Raw genomic sequence first — 18,033 nt, forward strand, 5'->3', positions numbered from 1 at the left:
CACCCTATCAGAAACATTCCCTCGGTTCTACCTATCTACCCTCTCCTCACCTTTCCTGTTAAACTAATTTTTTTCATATCTCTTTCTCAGTTCTGATGATAGGTTTCGGAAGTAAAACATGAACTCTGTGTTTTTCTTTGCATGAATGCTGCTTGACCTGCTGTTTCCAGCATTTTATTATAATATGATGAATTTGAGAATTCGGCAGAAAAGTGAAGTTGTAAATGATCAACTATGGCATTGGAATAGGCTGAAGAATCTACTTGGCCTACTCCTGCTTTCACTTGTACTTTTTAATAGGGATTCTCAGATGTTATGATTCAATTAAGTAGCATTAAAAAGGGCAGTCAGTTTTTCCCTGACTTCTTGAGTTGATGGAGAACTTATTTCTGCAGTCAGCCACTACACACATTATACTGTGTTGCCATATTAAAACTGCCCTCAGCGTTTAAAGGAAGATAATAGCTGAATGAAGACAAGAAGCTTAAGGAACAATAATTTAGTGATGCATTTGTACACTGGCATCATCTAATTTTGTTGTGTTTGGGAGATGCTTTGGTTGATTCATCTTCAAGCTGCTTTTATACAACAAATACAGCATTCTGTGTCTCACAATGTTAGCAATGTTCACCTCTAGTTTTTTTTTTCTTTCAATAGTCACGTTCGCAATGTTTAATTCTAACATTTTCTTCATCTCACTGGTAGTTCTTTTCACAATGGGCAAGTGGATCCAAGGGCCTTTGTGCTGCTTGATACCATGGTTCTGTCATTTTGTGAGGATCCCGATCTTATTGGACTTTCACAAACAAAATGTGAGGATGACACGGTGCTGCTGTAATGATACTAAAAGGTGGTGTAGCAATTTCTAGGCTCGAGTGCTCACTGTTACCATGTACAAACCAGCACTTTGAGTATCAGCAACTTTCAACGTAGATCAGCATTTGGCATGGGGTGATATAATGCAGTAAGGATAACAGACTGCTGAAAGACTGAGTGGAAATCATAAGAAATGAAATGGAAATCTTGAGAGTAGATGATTCAACTGGAGTGAGTTGGGGAAGGCAGAGAGTTATGTACAGTACTGGTAGTATTGTGCTGAAGGATAACGACTCCGGAAACTGATTCCTGTACTGGCCCTAAATCTGATAATTGATCTGTCACATTTTTATCATGACAAGCTATTTATGTCCTCTTTGCATCTGTCAGTAACTTTTCATGTGCCATTTCATTTTAGAAAACATAACAATTCTTTCATGAAAACAACAATAAATGAGGCCATGATGTTTCAACAGAAGTTCCCTGAGATGATAGCAGGGTTCGACATGGTACGTACATTTTTTTACGTTCACTATTTTGATCTAAGTCCTTCATTTTCAAAGGACTATATTTTCTCCATTCACTTATAGGAATTTGATACAACATAAATTTTTCAGTTAAAAAGTGTTGTGCCAAAGTACAACAAAATTAATGGGCAAAGTTTAGAGACTAGTTACCTATTGAATACTGCTTAGTTCTGTACATCCTTATCATTATCCCAGACAGATTAGTAGTAAATACGTTAAGGTAGTGGTGATTTGGCCAGAGGAATAGCCAGTGATGAAGACTTAAGGTGTTGGTCAAAGGAACAAATCTGTCCAAAAAGAGTGGAAGATGTTGTGATAACTTCTTAAAGTGGTTTTTAATTTTGTATCTTTTTTTAATTGTCTACTTTTTTTTTCTTGAAGATTAATACCTGTGAATGTGCTTTATTAGGATTAGCTCATGAAACTCCGCTGGTTTCCTTGGCTGCATCAGTCTCGGGAAGACCCACTCTGGTCCTGCCAAACCCGTGAGATCGAGACGGGTCTCCCACCCCAAACCCCGGTTTGTGAAGATGCTGTGTAATTTGCAACCCTGTTACAACTCAGTGCCAAGCACACTGCATACGATTAAAGGAATTATATTTATGAATCTTAACTAAAGGGTTAGTAAAAAAAAAAGAAAGAAAAAAACAGAAAGGCCCATTATAATTAAAAAGTCAAATGCGCACCAGTTGGAGCTCAATTCACTGATCCTCAGTCAATCTCGCTGCCTGGCTCCATTGAATCACGATCTCCCCACTGGGTCGTATCCTACGACCAGTTCTCCCCTGTATCTTCTCTCTTCCTCTCATGCTGAACAAAAGACCCAGCTCACCTTCCGATGCATCTATAACCCAAATATTGCTTCTACTTCCCAGGGTGTTACACTCACAATTCTGACATTGATTTGTTAACTTTCATCACCTAAGATAAAATTTGATAGGTAGTTGACATCATAAAAATGTTACAATATTTATAAAAAAAGAAATTGAACTTATTTTAAAAATTATCCATTCATACTCATGTGTATCTTTAAAGTTCTCCAGTCCTCCGGTTCCAACAAACGGCTATTTTCTTTATTGCGACTTTCTTCATCCCAACACCTCCACTGCAACCTCTGTGGAGATCCTTCTTGGTACTCATCTTGAAAATCTGAAGTAAAACCATAAAATTCTGAACTGCTTCTGCCTCCTGCTCACTTGTTCATTAATTTCTGCTTTTTATTTTAAAACCCACCTTGTAAAGCTCAAGGTAAATTTATTATCAAAGTACTCATACATTATCTTATACTACGTGGAGATTTATTTTCTTGCAGGCATTTACAGGAAAAGTTACAGTACAATTTGGGATAAACTATACATAAAACAGACCAAGACAGGCAAACAATCAATGCGCAAAAGAAGGCAAATTGTGTCTTTTTTAAAAAAAAAGACTGAGATCATGAGTTGTAGAGTCCTTGAATGTGAGCTTGTATGTCCCATAGAATCAGTTCAGAGTGGGTGATTGAAGTTATCCACACCAGTTCAGGGACCTGATCATTTTAGGGTAGTTACTGGTGTGGAACCTATGTCCTGCCAATCCTTGTATCTTTTTTATATAAAATTGGAGCAGCACCGTAAATGCAAATTGCCACAGGAGGTGAGATGTCATCTATGATCACTATTGTTTTCATCACAAATATTTCAGGAGGAAAGAGGAGAAAATAGGAGTGGGTTTTTTTAGGAAGCAGGTCTGTAACAAGGATCCGTGCCATATAACTGGTCAGACATTAACTTGTCTTTCAGGAGATAGTGAAATAACTAGGTATTATTGTAGGGCAGGGAGAGGTAATGTCGAGTCAAAGTAAAATAGCATTATATCCAGTATTGCAGTATAATTGTGACTATGAATGTTTTGATGTCAGCAGTGAAAGATGCTTAACCTACCTCGAACCCACAGAAGGTATAAAGACATAAAAATTAAAAGAAAATGGGGAAAAAGTCTGTTCACTCTACATCATCTAAAGTCTGGTAACAATTACGACAATGGTCAATAAATTAAAAATGGCATGTAGGTTTTATTTGTTTTTATAAATTGTGACTTAATAACTTGCAATCCTAATTGATTAAGGAATCTTTTAGTTCCCTTCATTAATTATTGTAAAGCTACCCCCACCCTCTGCTCCTGGCCAATACCTTAGTTATGTCGATGATCCTTGTCATTTCTTCCAGATGTCGAGATATGCAAATTAATGTTGCAAATCAAAGTTAATGATGCATAATAAAATCCCTTGCATTCTCCTGCATCATATTCCCCTACACATACATTATAATGAATCTTTAACTTTATGAATTTTTAATCAGCCATATCATAAAATAAGGCCAGATATTAACAAATCTTATTAATTTCTGATTTGAGTACTTTGGATTGCCAATTTACTTACATGAAAGTTGGCAGCACATGTTTATTAGCAATTTTGTTAATTGGTGCAACATACCGCTTGTGTTTTTTGTATAAAAGGAAATTTTAAAAAAAGATAAAATAAATACAAAGTGCAGAAAACATTTAGCAGGTCACACATTATCTGCAGAAAGAGAAACAGAATTAATGTTTCAGATCCAAGACCTTTCATTCATTATGGAGATGATTAGGGTGCTGCAGCTGTGTAGTGGTTTCAAGTTTTCTGGAGATGGGGCCCGGTGATCTGGAGTTATCCCTAGCCCAATAGACCTTGCAGAGTCTTCTTCTGCGGAGGACATCTGGGGTCATTGTCTAAATTGGCAGATCTGTTCCACGAACTAACCAAGCGAATGCAGGACACAGTTACGCTCACTTGATCTTAACTAGTAGACGATGCTTCAAATTCCATTGTCTCAGTCTTTGGGTACATCTTGTTCCAGTGGCATGACAAGACTTCCAGAAGTGGGAGTCTGTAGGTACAGCAGGCGGTGAAAAAGGCGAATGGTATGCTGGCATTCATAGCAAGAGGATTCGAGTACAGGAGCAGGGAGGTACTACTGCAGTTGTACAAGGCCTTGGTGAGACCACACCTGGAGTATTGTGTGCAGTTTTGGTCCCCTAATCTGAGGAAAGACATCCTTGCCATAGAGGGAGTACAAAGAAGGTTCACCAGATTGATTCCTGGGATGGCAGGACTTTCATATGATGAAAGATTGGATGAACTAGACTTATACTCGTTGGAATTTAGAAGATTGAGGGGGATCTGATTGAAACGTATAAAATCCTAAAGGGATTGGACAGGCTAGATGCAGGAAGATTGTTCCCAGTGTTGGGGAAGTCCAGAATGAGGGGTCACAGTTTAAGGATAAAGGGGAAGCCTTTTAGGACCGAGATGAGGAAAAACTTCTTCACACAGAGATTGGTGAATCTGTGGAATTCTCTGCTGCAGGAAACAATTGAGGCCAGTTCATTGGCTATATTTAAGAGGGAGTTAGATATGGCCCTTGTGGCTAAAGGGATCAGGGGGAATGGAGAGAAGGCAGGTACAGGGTTCTGAGTTGGATGATCAACCATGATCATACTGAATGGGGGTGCAGGCTTGAAGGGCCGAATGGCCTACTCCTGCACCTATTTTCTATGTTTCTATGTTGATGTACACGGGGCAGGGAGTAGCTTTGGGAGTTTTCAACATTGACTCCAAAAACCCTACTATGTCTCATGGCATCAGGTTAAGCTTGGGCTTCCCTGTATTAAAGAATGCTAGGAGCCGATACCATAGGAAGCAACGACACAGACTGTATTCTGGTTGTGACTATAACCAAGAGTGACCTGGTAGCAACATGCCTGACAGGGCTGGCTGAATCCTGAAATACATGGCTGTCATAGTAGATCAGTGGTGTAGTGAACGATCTAGCATTAGGAATAAAGACCCTGTTCTTACCTGTTTATGAGTGGTGGATGCACCTGTCCATCATAGTATTGGCCAAAGTCACCATTGCACTGTCCCACTGGAGATAAAACCTATCAGTATACTAAAGACACCTTCCATATTGTTACATGGGGGAAAAAAAAACATTTCCTTAACCTGTTACAGGTTGGCCAAGAAGATGCCGGGCACCCACTGTGGTATTTCAAGAACGAGCTTTTAATTCCAAAGGAAACAGGAGTTAAGCTGCCTTTCTTCTTTCATGCTGGAGAAACTGGTAAGATATACAGGAAGGAATGCTTTCATAATGAGGTATTAAAAGAAAAATGCCTTAATGTTCACAATGGGCCCAACTCTGAACAAACAATAAAATAATATTTTACCCTATTTTGTGCTGAGCACCCCTTTAAAATTGAATTTTAGTTTGTAGTTAGTTTGTTCTCTTTTGGCCTGTTACTCCCTTGTAAGCTTTCAATGTTGAAAGTTCTAGAAAAATGCCACCAATGCAAAGTTTTGCAAATTCACTTGAAGGATCAATGAACCAAAGTCAGCATCCTCACCTAGGCCTACATCCACAGTAGTGAGGTCCCAGTTGCTCTCAGTCAGCAACGTAAGGCAGGCCACATTGCCCAATCCCAGATCATCTCAGACTACCCACCATCAACCCCGTCAACAACTACCTGTCCAATGGCGATAGGTTCCGTATTCTCATATTTGGTATCTCAGTGAGAAGACTATTTTGTGATTGGCTGATAAAAGGAGTGAAATATGCCAATCATTGTATGACTTCATGATAATAAGGATGCCTCTTCTGTGAGTTCTCTGACTGGACTCCAACATAAAGAATTTCATCCACTTAAGATAGATTTGAATAATGATTGATCTTAACAGTAAAGCCCATGACTTTGTGGAGAAGAATGATGATTTGTTGTCCTGTGATCTCTGCATATCCATGTGAACAAGCATTTCACTTTTTGTGTGATAAAGTCTTGGATTTTTGTTGGTTGCCCCCACAGACTGGGAGGGTACAAGTGTAGATGAAAACATCCTGGATGCCTTATTACTGAACACAAGCCGAATAGGCCATGGCTACAGCATAAACAAACATCCAATGGCAAAGTGGATTTCCAGAAAATTTAATGTACCCTTAGAAGTCTGCCCAATTTCAAACCAGGTATCCAAGTTGCATGCATCAAACTGATTTAATGTAATAACACCTTTCACCTTAGAGCAGGGGTTCCCAAACTTCTTTATACCATAGACCCCTGCCATTAACTGAGGGGTCCGTGGGTCCCAGTTTGGGAAACCCTGCCTTAGAGGAAAGCCTCTAATATCTGTGCTGATTCTAAAGCAAAGCTCCAGTGGTAGAAATTTGTCTTTGATTGTTATTGTTAAAGAGGCAGTGTGGTATTGGCTACCAGTTATGTGCCTTTATGGTATTTATTCTATTGGAGTCAAGTATTCAATGCATGAACCAAAGTTGAATTTCTCCTCCATGGTTCCACTTTTGAAATGCATAATTATTAATGTATCATTTTCGTTGCTGTCTTTTGAATAGTTACTGACACCTGGTATTGTCCTCTGTGCTTGTTCTTAGATCACTGCTTTTGGCTTTCTTTGCCTTTTTGCTTTAATTCCAGACCCTGTGGAGGAGTGAGGAATCGGGGGAGGAATTGGTGAAGGATTATTATAGAGATTAAAGGCATCTACTGTTGCTTCGGCCATCTCTCAGGATTGAGGATGAGTTGCTTCAACTCCAGTTTTGTGAATTTCTGTAGCTGATGGTCCGCTGTGAGATCTGCTGACTCTGTCATGGGTGGGACAGGAGTGGCAATTCCTTGCATCACTTCTGCCGGTCTTCCTGGCGCTTTCAATGAAGGGACTTCAAGCTGCCCATGCAGCCTGGGTGCACCTCTGTTTCAAGTGGAATTGCACCACGAATTGCTGAGAATTCTGCACTTTTTAAAGACAGCTTTGAGAATATTCTTGAAGCATATTCTTTCTGGTAATCTCTTGTAACGATGGTGCTCTGAAAGCATTATCTGATCTTGGAGTTTGTTGTGGGATGTTCAAATGATGTGCCCTGCCCAGTGGGGTTGGTCCAGTATAATTCGAGCCTCAGTGCTCTGGGAGAAGATACCGTCGTTGGATAGCATTCTAGTAAGTCTGGGCTGGATTGGTCCTTTGGGATGGAGTCAAACACTGAGCCTTAGTTAATAAGTTCTGAGAAATGCTCCTCACAGTTGGATGCTTCCTACTTCTTTTGTTCTGATGAGCTCTTCTTCGACCTTGACTTCCATTAGGCTGGGCCAGTGAGTTATTAGGCCATAGGTTATGTTGCTAGCACTGTCATTTCTGTGCACTTCATAGTTATTATTGAGCAGCTGGATCTCCTGTGTGTTCTTTACTCCTTGTCTGTCCCCAAAGTCACAGGGTTTCTGTTGGATTTCAGCTGCAGGTGCCTGTAGGCCCTTTGAGGCATGACGGAGTCTCTGATTCAACAGCTCTCATGTTTACAGTGAACTCCTGTTCATTCTCACCATCATTCCTGGTAATATCTAGTAGGAAAGCCAAGAGTCCTCACTGGATTGGCGGCTAATCAAACCACTGTGGACACTGCAGCTTCCTTTCCTGGCGGCCACTTCAGATGTTGTTTGAGAGGAACTTACTTTGTGGGATCCTTGAGGTGGTTAATGTTGATTTATTTCACCATTGCCCACCAAAACTTCAATCTATCCTTCCAGGAAAATGTGTAAGCACCACCTTGTTCTTTGAGCTGGCCATCCTGTCTCATTCCAGTTTAAAAGAAAACATGAAGTTGCTCTACTAGATAAGGTGAAACAGAATTCCAAGGGCTTCTATAGCTCTGTTAAGAGCAAAAGGATAATAGAGATGGCCCTAATTGGATCAGCAAGTTTGCAGATGACACCAAGATAGGGAGTATAATGGGCAGTGAGGAAGGCTATCAAAACTTGCAAAGTGATTTGGAGCAGCTAGAAAAATGGGCTGAAAAATGGGAATTTAATGCAGATAAGTGTACAGTTTGCAACTTGGGAGGACAAAACCAGGGTAAAAGTTGCATTGAAAGGTGCAGTAAAACAAAGGGATTTAAGAATACAGATCCATAATTCCATGAAAGTGGCATCACAGCTAGATAGGTTGGTAAAGATAGCTTTTGGCATATTGGCCTTCATAAATCAAAGTATTGAGTACAGTAGTTGGGGTGATATGCTGAATTTGTGTAAGATGTTGGTGAGGCCTAATTTAGAGTATTGTGTGCAGTTCCGGTCACCTAACTACAGGAAAGAGGTCAATAAGCTTGAAAGAGTGCAGAGAAAATTTACACGGATGTTGCGGGACATAGAGACAGGTTGAATAAGTTAGGACTTTATTCCATAGAGTGCAGGAGAGTGAGGGGAGATCTTATAGAGGTAGGGTAAATGCATGCAGGCTTTTCCCACTCATGTTAAAAAGTTTCAGCAACAGTGAGAGATCTGATAATTTAGAGGAATTTCAAGCCTGAAATGAAAAAGCAAAACTGACAATTTAATCAGCTTTGCAACAACAAATACAATACGTCACCAATTTTTCCTGAACAAATGACATTTGTATGATAGAATTATCGCACAAATAAACACTGAAACTTGCTGCTTTTCCAGGACAAGTTTCTCGACGCGGTATGAATGCTTGATTTTGATGTGGTAAATTGTCAATACAAGGTGGTGATACAGTGGCTTGTAACTTCCAAACACATTCGGAAGCATGCTGCTAACTGAATGAGGAAGAAAGAATTGGGAGTGCATTCTGAAACTGAACAAACAAACTGAGCGTAGACAAAGCATTTTAAACCCAGTGTGAATAATAACATGCCAGAGGAATAAAGGAAGTAAGAAAGGGAGGCAGAAATAATGACACATCCAATTTACATTCAACAAGCGAGAACAGTTGCACATAAAGTGAACAGCTAAAACAGAAAGGTTATAGACTAAGAAAGAGATATAGTGTTAAACATTTAACAAAGTGCAACAACTTAATGACTTTGGCTTTTTTGAAACTTGTGGTTGACATATTTGTTCAAAAATTTTAACTCGCTTACGCTACTCCATCATTCCCCCAGGGAGATTGTGTGCACTGATCAGGGACAGAAATCTCAGTTCATAACAAAACACATCAGCAAATACTGAGCAAATAGTGATGGGGTAAATATTTTGATATTGAATGTACATCAGAATTGGAGAGAGTTAATGTGGTTTTAAAAAAAAGCCCTAGAAATGCTATCCTTTAACTGCATTTTGCTGAGTTGAAAGGTATGTGTAAATGCAACTAAATCAAGTTCTAGTCAGTTATCAAAGGCTGAAGTGATACTGGAGTAGAGGCAGCAGGAAGCCCAGTTTCACTTCCCTATCAATGGTGAGTAGGCAATCACAGCAGTGGCAGGGCTAGTTCCAGAAAATGCTAGCAGTGAAACAGAGATGTGAAGAAACCTTTATCTGCTTCTTGGTATCCACAGTGAAAACATCACCAGACTGATAAATCAAATTATGGAGCACTGGCCATCTGTATATACATTACTGCTATCTGCTATCTCCTAATTAAGAGTAGAATCAGTGTAGAGACGTCTGTTGCAGGGAATTATTCAGCATTTGACTTCAAATTCTTCTTCGTAAAACTCCATGTTAGATTTCTTTAAATTTCGTTACTTAACTGATTGTATATGTCTGTATTATGGTATCACCTGATAGATGTGGGTGATTCTTCCTCCCAAGGCAAAATGCTTGTAGCCAATTGAATAATCCAAAAGTAATCACAACCACCCACAGCCTGCATGAGTGTTTAGTTTACTGTAATGCTTGTACATTGTTCTCCCGGTTCGTTTGTTGTAGGTGCTAATGCTGATCACTGATCTGCGAAATCATCCCGCTGCAAACCTGATGGCAGAAGGTCATCCTCTGGTCATCAGTTCTGACGATCCAGCTGCCTTTGGAGCCCGTGGTTTATCGTACGACTTCTATGAGGCCTTCATGGGAATAGGAGGTTTGAAAGCTGAGCTGACTACACTGAAGCAGTTGGCTCTGAACTCCATCAAGTGAATACCTTTAATTTCTGTTTATAAGAGAAAGCTTTGCACAGATATCAGAAGTAGATTGTACTATTTCCTTTTCATCTGGCCTTGCTTTAGATCTTGACCCCAGTCTGTTGCTGCCAAAGGTACCTACAATCAATGAAGGTATCAGGGTTAAGCAAGGTGTCTTTGGACCCCCAAGTTGGGAACCCCTGATGGACACTACTATTATGTAAGGAAATGTAGTAACAGATATGGGAGCAGCAATAGCCCACAGACAGTTAGTCTCTTTTTAAGGTTAAATATTGGCCAGGTGTTGGTGTGGGATGTTCTCCGGCTCATTATAAAATACATGCATTGAGAAAGCTGTAACTTCAGTTGACAATGGAGCAGCACCCTCAGACTGTGCTGAAGTATCAGGTTAGATTATGTGGTCACGTTTTAGGGTGTGCTTCCCCTCAACTTTACCAATGAACCAAAAACACACTTTAACTCCGCGGCTGGCAAAGAAAAAAATCGGTTCCATATCATGATGTCCTAATTTGAAGGGCTACCTTTATGCAGTTCTACCTTGTGTCAGAGAATGCTGAAAGTACTCAGCAGGAAGAATGGGGGCAAGAAACTTCAGGTCATCAGAACTGGAAAATAAAGAAAGCAAGTGTGTTACATTGCAGAGAGGAACTGTGACAGGGTGCAATCCAGTTGTCAAAATAAAAGCATTAGGGTTAGGGTTACTAAAACAAAAATGTGTGGCCACATTCTGTGAAGGGTAAGGGTGGTGGATGGGGAGATGAAAGGGTATCTAAAGTGTTTAAATTGTTTATCTAGTCCTGAGGCCTTCAGTATACTCCAATGGGAAATAAGGTGTTGTTCTTCAAGCTTGAGTTGGGCATCCTTGGAGTTTGAGTACAGAGAGCCCATATTAGGAGTGGGATAGAAAAGCAATGTGACAGTGCCAGGCAACTGGAACCTGAGGATCACACATGAAGGTGTTCTGCAAAGAGATTGTCCAACCTGAGACTGCTTTCATCAGTGCAGAGGAGAACACATCAGAAGTGCTCAGAAGACTGCTTCCCGTTGCCTGGCGATTTAGTTGTCCACACAAATCTCATTCTGATCTTTCCGTTGATGTAGCTGGATGTTTAGTTTCAATTTCTTTCTTTCATCCATCTCAATATGCCAGTTTATAAAGTAATTAATATCTTGGCAACTGTGGTTGGTACTCTATCAGAGAAATTCCCCTTCATTCCCACCCCTCCCCCTTCCTGTAACTGAAAACATATTTAATTATCTAATTCTGATGAGCGCTCCATGACCTGAAATGTTGATTATGTTTCTTTCCCCCACAATAAGAGTAATAGATGACAAGCTAAGGACACTTGAATGTTGGGAGAGCTAGTGAAGAAGGAAATTGAAATTATTTAAGGTCATTTAATGTATGTATGTGTGAGGCAAGTCATGTTTTTTAATTTGATTGAGTTTTTCAGGGTGGTGACGAAGGTGATTGATGAAGGTAGAGCTGTAGATGTTGTCCACATGGATTTTATTTATTAAGGCATTTGACAAGGTCCCTCTAGGGAGGCTCATCCAAAAGATGAAGATGTATGCGATCCACAGTGAACTGGCAATTTTGATTAATAATTGGCTTACCTATAGAAGACACAGTGTAGTGGTCAATGGTGCTTATTCTGGCTGGAGGTCTGTGACTAGTGATATTCCACAGAGATCCCTATTGGTACCTCTGCTGTCTGAGATATGTATAAATAATCTGGATGAAAATGTAGATGGCTGGGTTATCAAGTCTGCAGGTGATACGAAGATTAGTGGTGTTGTGGATAGCTTAGAAGAAGATATCGATCAGTCACAGATATGGGCAGAGAAATGGCCGATGGAGTTTAACCCTGCCATAAATGAAGTGTTGCACTTCGGGAGATCAAATGTAAAGAGACAGTGCACTGCTAGTGGCAAGACCCTTAACAATGCTGATGAGGGATTTTGGAGTCCAAGATTATAGCTTCCTTAAGGTGCCTACGCAGTTGACAGGGTGATAAGGAAGGCACACGATGCTTGCCTTTGTTAGTCAAGGAATTCGGCTTAAGACTTAGGAAGTTACATTGCAGCTTTACAAAGCTCTAGTTGGGCTGCATTTGGAGTGCTGCGTATTGTCCTGGTAGTCCCATTATAGGAAGTATGTCGAGGCTGTGGAGAGGGTGCAGAAGAGGTTCATCAGGATGCTGTCTGGGTCAGAGGTCATGAGCTATTAGTTGGGTTGCTTTGTCTGGAGTAGCGGCAAATGAGAGGGAGAATTTGATAGAGATTTATGAAATTATGAGAGATATGGTGTGGATAGCCAATTTCATTTTTATGCTGCCTAGAATGATGATAGGCAAATATGATTAAGGTGTTCAAGAGGCTCTTGATAGGCACATGAATGTGCATGAAATAGAAGGATCGTTTAGGTAGAAGGGATTAGGTTAGTTGAACATTTGATTATTACTTTAATTAGTTTGGCACAACGTCATTCTATCTTCTATGTTATAAACGTTGCTCAGCCTGCTGAGTGCCTCCAGCATTCTGCCTTTCTTTCGGACTTCCAACATCTGTAATCTTCCTTTTTAAATTTCTGCTACCTTGTATAGTGTTTTGGAAAGAAATGTCAAAGCAACATATCGGCAGTGGTTTAGAGTTACTGTGAGCTTTTTTGGGGGTTCATGATGAAAGTCCAATTTCATTAGCGCTTTCAAATTCTCAGGTTCCACACACAGCATATTGTTCTTCTGACCCGAAGAAAGTAAAAAGCAGTTGCCTAATGATAAGGCCAAATAATAGTAGTTACATGCTCTACTTAATTTCCAGAATGAGTTTCCAGTGAAGTCACGCTGCTGACTAAAGATGGATTTTTGGGATGGTATTCCTTCAGTTTACTCCAACAGCTTCCCCCAGTCAAATGACCTCTAACTGGGAAAGACAGAGGCAACTATGTTGTGGTAACACCTTCATTGCCACATTATAGAACATTCACACTTAAATACAACCTGCTGGATTTTTGTGGTCCTTCGCCACAAGCTGGCCACAGTTTGGCTACTTCCGCGCCAGCGTTTTATTTGAGTGTTTATTTAATTATATAAATGGGATGCTGGGAGTGTTTTAAAATAGTTTTATCATGTGTGTTTCAAGCTATTTCAACATTGAAAAAGGAAATTTGAATGTAGAGCTAAAAAGAGAGGATAAAAAGGATACTGGCAATGGACAGGAAAATATTTCTAGTTTAGCAAACTGACGTGTTAGTGGTCTCAGCCTTTGATCTTCCCTCTTCTCTATGATGTTGAATAGAAACTTCTGTGTATTGTCACATATGACTATGCTTTTAATTTATTAAGATTTATTTTGACGACCTGTGAGGGTATTTGTTGTTTTATTTTTCCAGGTATAGTGCTATGTCTGTCGAGATGAAGGTCGAAAGCATTGAACTCTGGCTGAAAAAGTGGGATGAGTTTTTGGATGAAGTCCTTAACATGTTCAACGGGAATGAGCTGTGAGAGGAACTCTGGTTTTAGCAAAATATTTTGCTGCCAGGGAGACTGTGGCTTTATTTTTCTTTTACTGTGTGGAATAGGCCCTTGTGGCCCTTCAAACTGCACCATCCTGCAACCCCCGATTTAACCCTAGCCTAATCAATTTAAAATGAGTAATTAAACTACCAACCAGGACGTCTTTGGACTGTGGGAGGAAACTGGAGCACCTGGAGGAAATCCACATGGGACGTACAAACTCCTTAAAGGCAGCTGCGTGAATAGAAACCGGGTTGCTGGTACTGTAAAGCGTTGTGCTAGCCACTACACTACCATGCCGCCCATCTTAGTTTAACAGTGGTATAGTGTGTTATGACCTTTGGTGCTACAGGTTATGTGCTGATGGTAGTTGGGCAGCACTTTCTTCAAACAAGCCTGGTTGAAATCTCCGACTATGATTTGAAATGCTTTGGGATGAGCTGTTTCTTGATTGGAGATGGCATCCTGCAGCATCTCAAGTGTTTGATCATAGTCAGCTGCTGGTGGTATGTAAACTGCGGCCAGGATTATGGAGGAGGACTCCCTAGGTGAATAGAACGGATGGCATTTGACCGTTAGGTGTTCAAGGTTGGGGAACATAAATTCAACAAAACTGCCACATCCACTTTTTGCCTTTCCCGAATCAACACTTCGGTCCGTTTGGTAAACCAAGAAGCCTTCTGGTTTGACCACTGTATCTGATATGCTGGGAGACAGTCCCTCATTTCCCTCTGATACAGCAATCTTGCCCTCAGGTCCTCAATTTTGTTCTTTAGTGACTGCACATTTACTAACAAGATGCTGGGTTGAGGGGGCCTCACCCCTCTGCTTTTCAGCCTAGCTTGGAGCGTCCCTCCCCCCCACCCCCGCACATCACTTCCGGCCCTGGCGATGTGCCTTTGTCTGCTTAAAGGTGTCATACCGGCCTGGCCCACTGAGACTTTCAGACGATCGCCAAATTTGTAGCGCATTAAGTTGATTTAAAAGTACATTGCTCAGAGGGGAAATAACATGCTGCAGATTTCAGTGAGCATAATTTAAATAAAGTATATTTTGAAGTATTGTCAGCCCAGAGAATGTTGACGTAGTTTACGGTGCCATCACAACCAAATTCTTTACCACGTACACTCCACTTTTCTAGCACTCCCATACAACTTATGACATGACATGAGCTTGCTTCTGTCTGAAAATCTTATTCATTATTGGTAGAGATTCTTTTACTCATTAACTTATTGTTTTAGGATCTTCATAAAGTTTTTCTGATACAGCGGTGCTTTCTGTTTGGTGGAGAAAAATAATTTTCAAGTGTTGCTTGCCACAGCCTATCACTTCCTTTCTCCCTTCCTCTCACACTCTATAGTCTATCCTTCCATTCTCCAAAGCATTTCTCATGACATTAAAAAATGTATAAACTATAAGCTCAAATTTAATTATTGCAACTCAGAGCCAGTACTGTTGGCAACCCCATTCTCAGCAACAGAGTATCTCTTTTTGATGTGGGAAAAATGGATTAAACTAAAATAAATAAAACAAACTTTTGGTTCTAAGTTGTACGAGCATGGGCTGTGGTGGTACAATAGGGATAAAAGTAGAAAGTGAAGAGGTTTGGTGTGTTTGTTGGTACTGTTGTGGTGCAGCTACAGAATGCAAAATCATGGTTTTAATGGTAAGTAGAAAATCCAATCTGGCTCTGCCTTGTACTGCCATTCAACTTTGAGTTTAATAACATTAGACCAATTTTACTAGTATAGTTTGTGCAAAGAGAAACATTGTTTGGATTTTATTTACATTTTAGTGTCTGGAACATTACTATAAAGATTATGTAATTTAAAAAAATGAATTTCAGGCAATAAAAAATTTGCTCTGTTTACCAACACACAAACTTGTGCACTTCCTCCAATAATGTTCACAAAAGGCTTTTTGCGCATCGACTACTGTTTGTGCTTCAGGAAAGTCGTGTTAGTGAACAAATAATTGTATGCAAAGTTTATCATTAATTTTCATTAAGCTGCTATTGTGCCCTGTAAATGTATCTGATATTAAATATGGGCTAAACATTAACTGGCTATGACATGTTAAATGTAATATAGTTGTCAAAAAGTCCATATCCTTTCATTTACTCCATAAATATTTGTAGAAGGCCATGTACATGACAGCATAGGTTCAGCTTCCTCATCATTTGTATTCATGCAGAATCTCTGCCATCTGCATGGGTATCTATTCATCCCAGCAGGGTGGGGAGTTATTCATTCAGCTGAATGTAAGGAGCATGATTAAATGACTACTGAAAAAGGAGCTCTGTAATAGAAGTAATGAAACATTGCTCAAATGGACAGATTTTTTTTTTGAGTATTCATCGATATGGTAATAGGACTGTTGACAAGGTGAAATGTTATTGCGTGCTTATTAACATGAGCACATGGTGAAATGATTATGTAAGTCTGGCACATGAACATTGTGTCCAACTGCAGTATTGATCAACATATGGTACGTTAGTTTAAAACTGGAAAAACATTTAATTGTGCATTGATGAACTGATTTTGTGCTGATGGTACTATAGATGTGTGGAACAGAAATGCATGAGATGCCGTTCCTGAACCTTTCTCTTCCTTTACCTTTTCCCGAATAAAGCTTTGATTGATCCATGCAGCTGGTCTTAAATAACTTTCTTTTTTCCATTTCTGCTTGACTGATGCAGCATTGTTGTGATGTCAAATTGTGAGATTTTCCTTTGCTGCGTGTATAGTATGGTTGAAAGCCAGAAGGCTTTACAATTCAGCACTCATTTATCAAGTGCTAAGCAGCCAGCTCAGTCTCAAGTATGGCAGGCAGAAAGCATGTAGTCTGTATGAACTAGAAGTGCATCTATGTGAACATGAACCTGGAGGGAAAAGGGGTGTGGCACTCCAGCTACTAAATCTCACTCCTCCTTGCCCCTTCCCGAACTCCACCCTAGACCATCAATCAATTCTCCACTTCACCCTTCCTCAATAGTTACTTCCCCATCGCTGCTCTCTACCTTAGGTTGGCAGACCACTGTAAACTGCCCCTCATTTGTCGGTGAGTGGTGGAATCTTGGAGGAATTGATGAGAATGTGTGGAGAATAAAAATGGGATTGGTGTACGATTATAAATAGGTGTCTGATGGCCAGCACAAAATTGGTGGGTTAAAGGGGCCCAGTTTCCTTGCATAACTTTCCATTGCTCAAACTCTTTCCCCAGTTGCTGCTTTTCTACATTGAATGTAGGATTGCTGATGAACTGTCCTGTAACAAGACAAATGAGGAAAGAGATCTTAAGCAATGATTTCATTTAGAAAGGGCGTATCATTTTAGAATGTTTGGGGAAGAACAGATCCATATATCACACGTGCTGACTCAATCCATTCTTTCCAAAGTCAAGAATTAAATTTTAAGAATACTGATGCATGATAGTCTATTTGATTCAATAAAGCAGTACAACTGAGAATTTCCATGTTAGTTCTCTGGTGACATGGTAGTGTAGTGGTTAGGGCATTGCTTTACAGCACCTGCCACTGTCTGTAATGAGTTGGTGTGCTCTCCCTGTGACCGTATGAATTTTCTCTGAGTGCTCTGGTTTCCTCCCATGTTCCAAAGACTTGTGGGTTAGAGTTAGTGAGTTAGATGCTATTTTGGTGCCAGAAACATTGGTGACACTTGGGGCTGACCAGCGCAATCCTTGCTGATTTGATTTGATGCAAACATCACATTTCACTGTATGTTTTAATGTACACGTGAGAAATAAAGCTAATCTTTAAGACCTCTATCTTCAGTCAGTAGGTAATGTGCAGGTGAATTTATTGCTTGAAGTTCAGTGAAATATAACTAAACACGAATGTCCTGTGCTCCAAAGCCTCACTTATTATCTGTGTGGGCATGTGGCCAAGTGCTTAAAGCATTGGGCTAGCGACCTGAAGGTCGTGAGTTCTAGCCCCAGCCGAGGCAACGTGCCCACTTGAGCAAGGCACTTAATCACACGTTACTCTGCGACGACTCTGGTGCCAAGCTGTATGGGTCCTAATGCCCTTTCCTTGGACAACATTGGTGGCATGGAGAGGGGAGACTTACAGCATGGGCAACTGCCGGTCTTCCATACAACCCTGCCCAGGCCTGCACTCTGGAGAGTGAAGACTATCCAGGCGCAGATCCATGGTCTCGCAAGACTGAACTGCCATGACCTGGATCAACACGTTGA

At 40.4% G+C, this 18,033-nt stretch overlaps 1 protein-coding gene across 1 annotated transcript in view; it reads left to right on the plus strand.

The window, feature by feature from the left end:
* The window catches only part of ada2a (adenosine deaminase 2a), a 71,818-nt gene extending 55,305 nt beyond the window's left edge, over window positions 1–16,513 (plus strand). The window contains exons 5-9 of the mRNA XM_063059646.1: window positions 1,235–1,325; window positions 5,374–5,482; window positions 6,222–6,379; window positions 10,089–10,291; window positions 13,695–16,513. Coding sequence (XP_062915716.1) covers window positions 1,235–1,325; window positions 5,374–5,482; window positions 6,222–6,379; window positions 10,089–10,291; window positions 13,695–13,806 — 673 coding nt within the window. The 3' untranslated portion in view covers window positions 13,807–16,513. The remainder of the gene's footprint in view (window positions 1–1,234; window positions 1,326–5,373; window positions 5,483–6,221; window positions 6,380–10,088; window positions 10,292–13,694) is intronic.
* The last annotated feature ends 1,520 nt before the right edge of the window (window positions 16,514–18,033 follow it).

The sequence above is a fragment of the Mobula hypostoma genome, chromosome 9, assembly GCF_963921235.1.
Source record: "Mobula hypostoma chromosome 9, sMobHyp1.1, whole genome shotgun sequence".
Classification (NCBI taxonomy): domain Eukaryota; kingdom Metazoa; phylum Chordata; class Chondrichthyes; order Myliobatiformes; family Myliobatidae; genus Mobula; species Mobula hypostoma.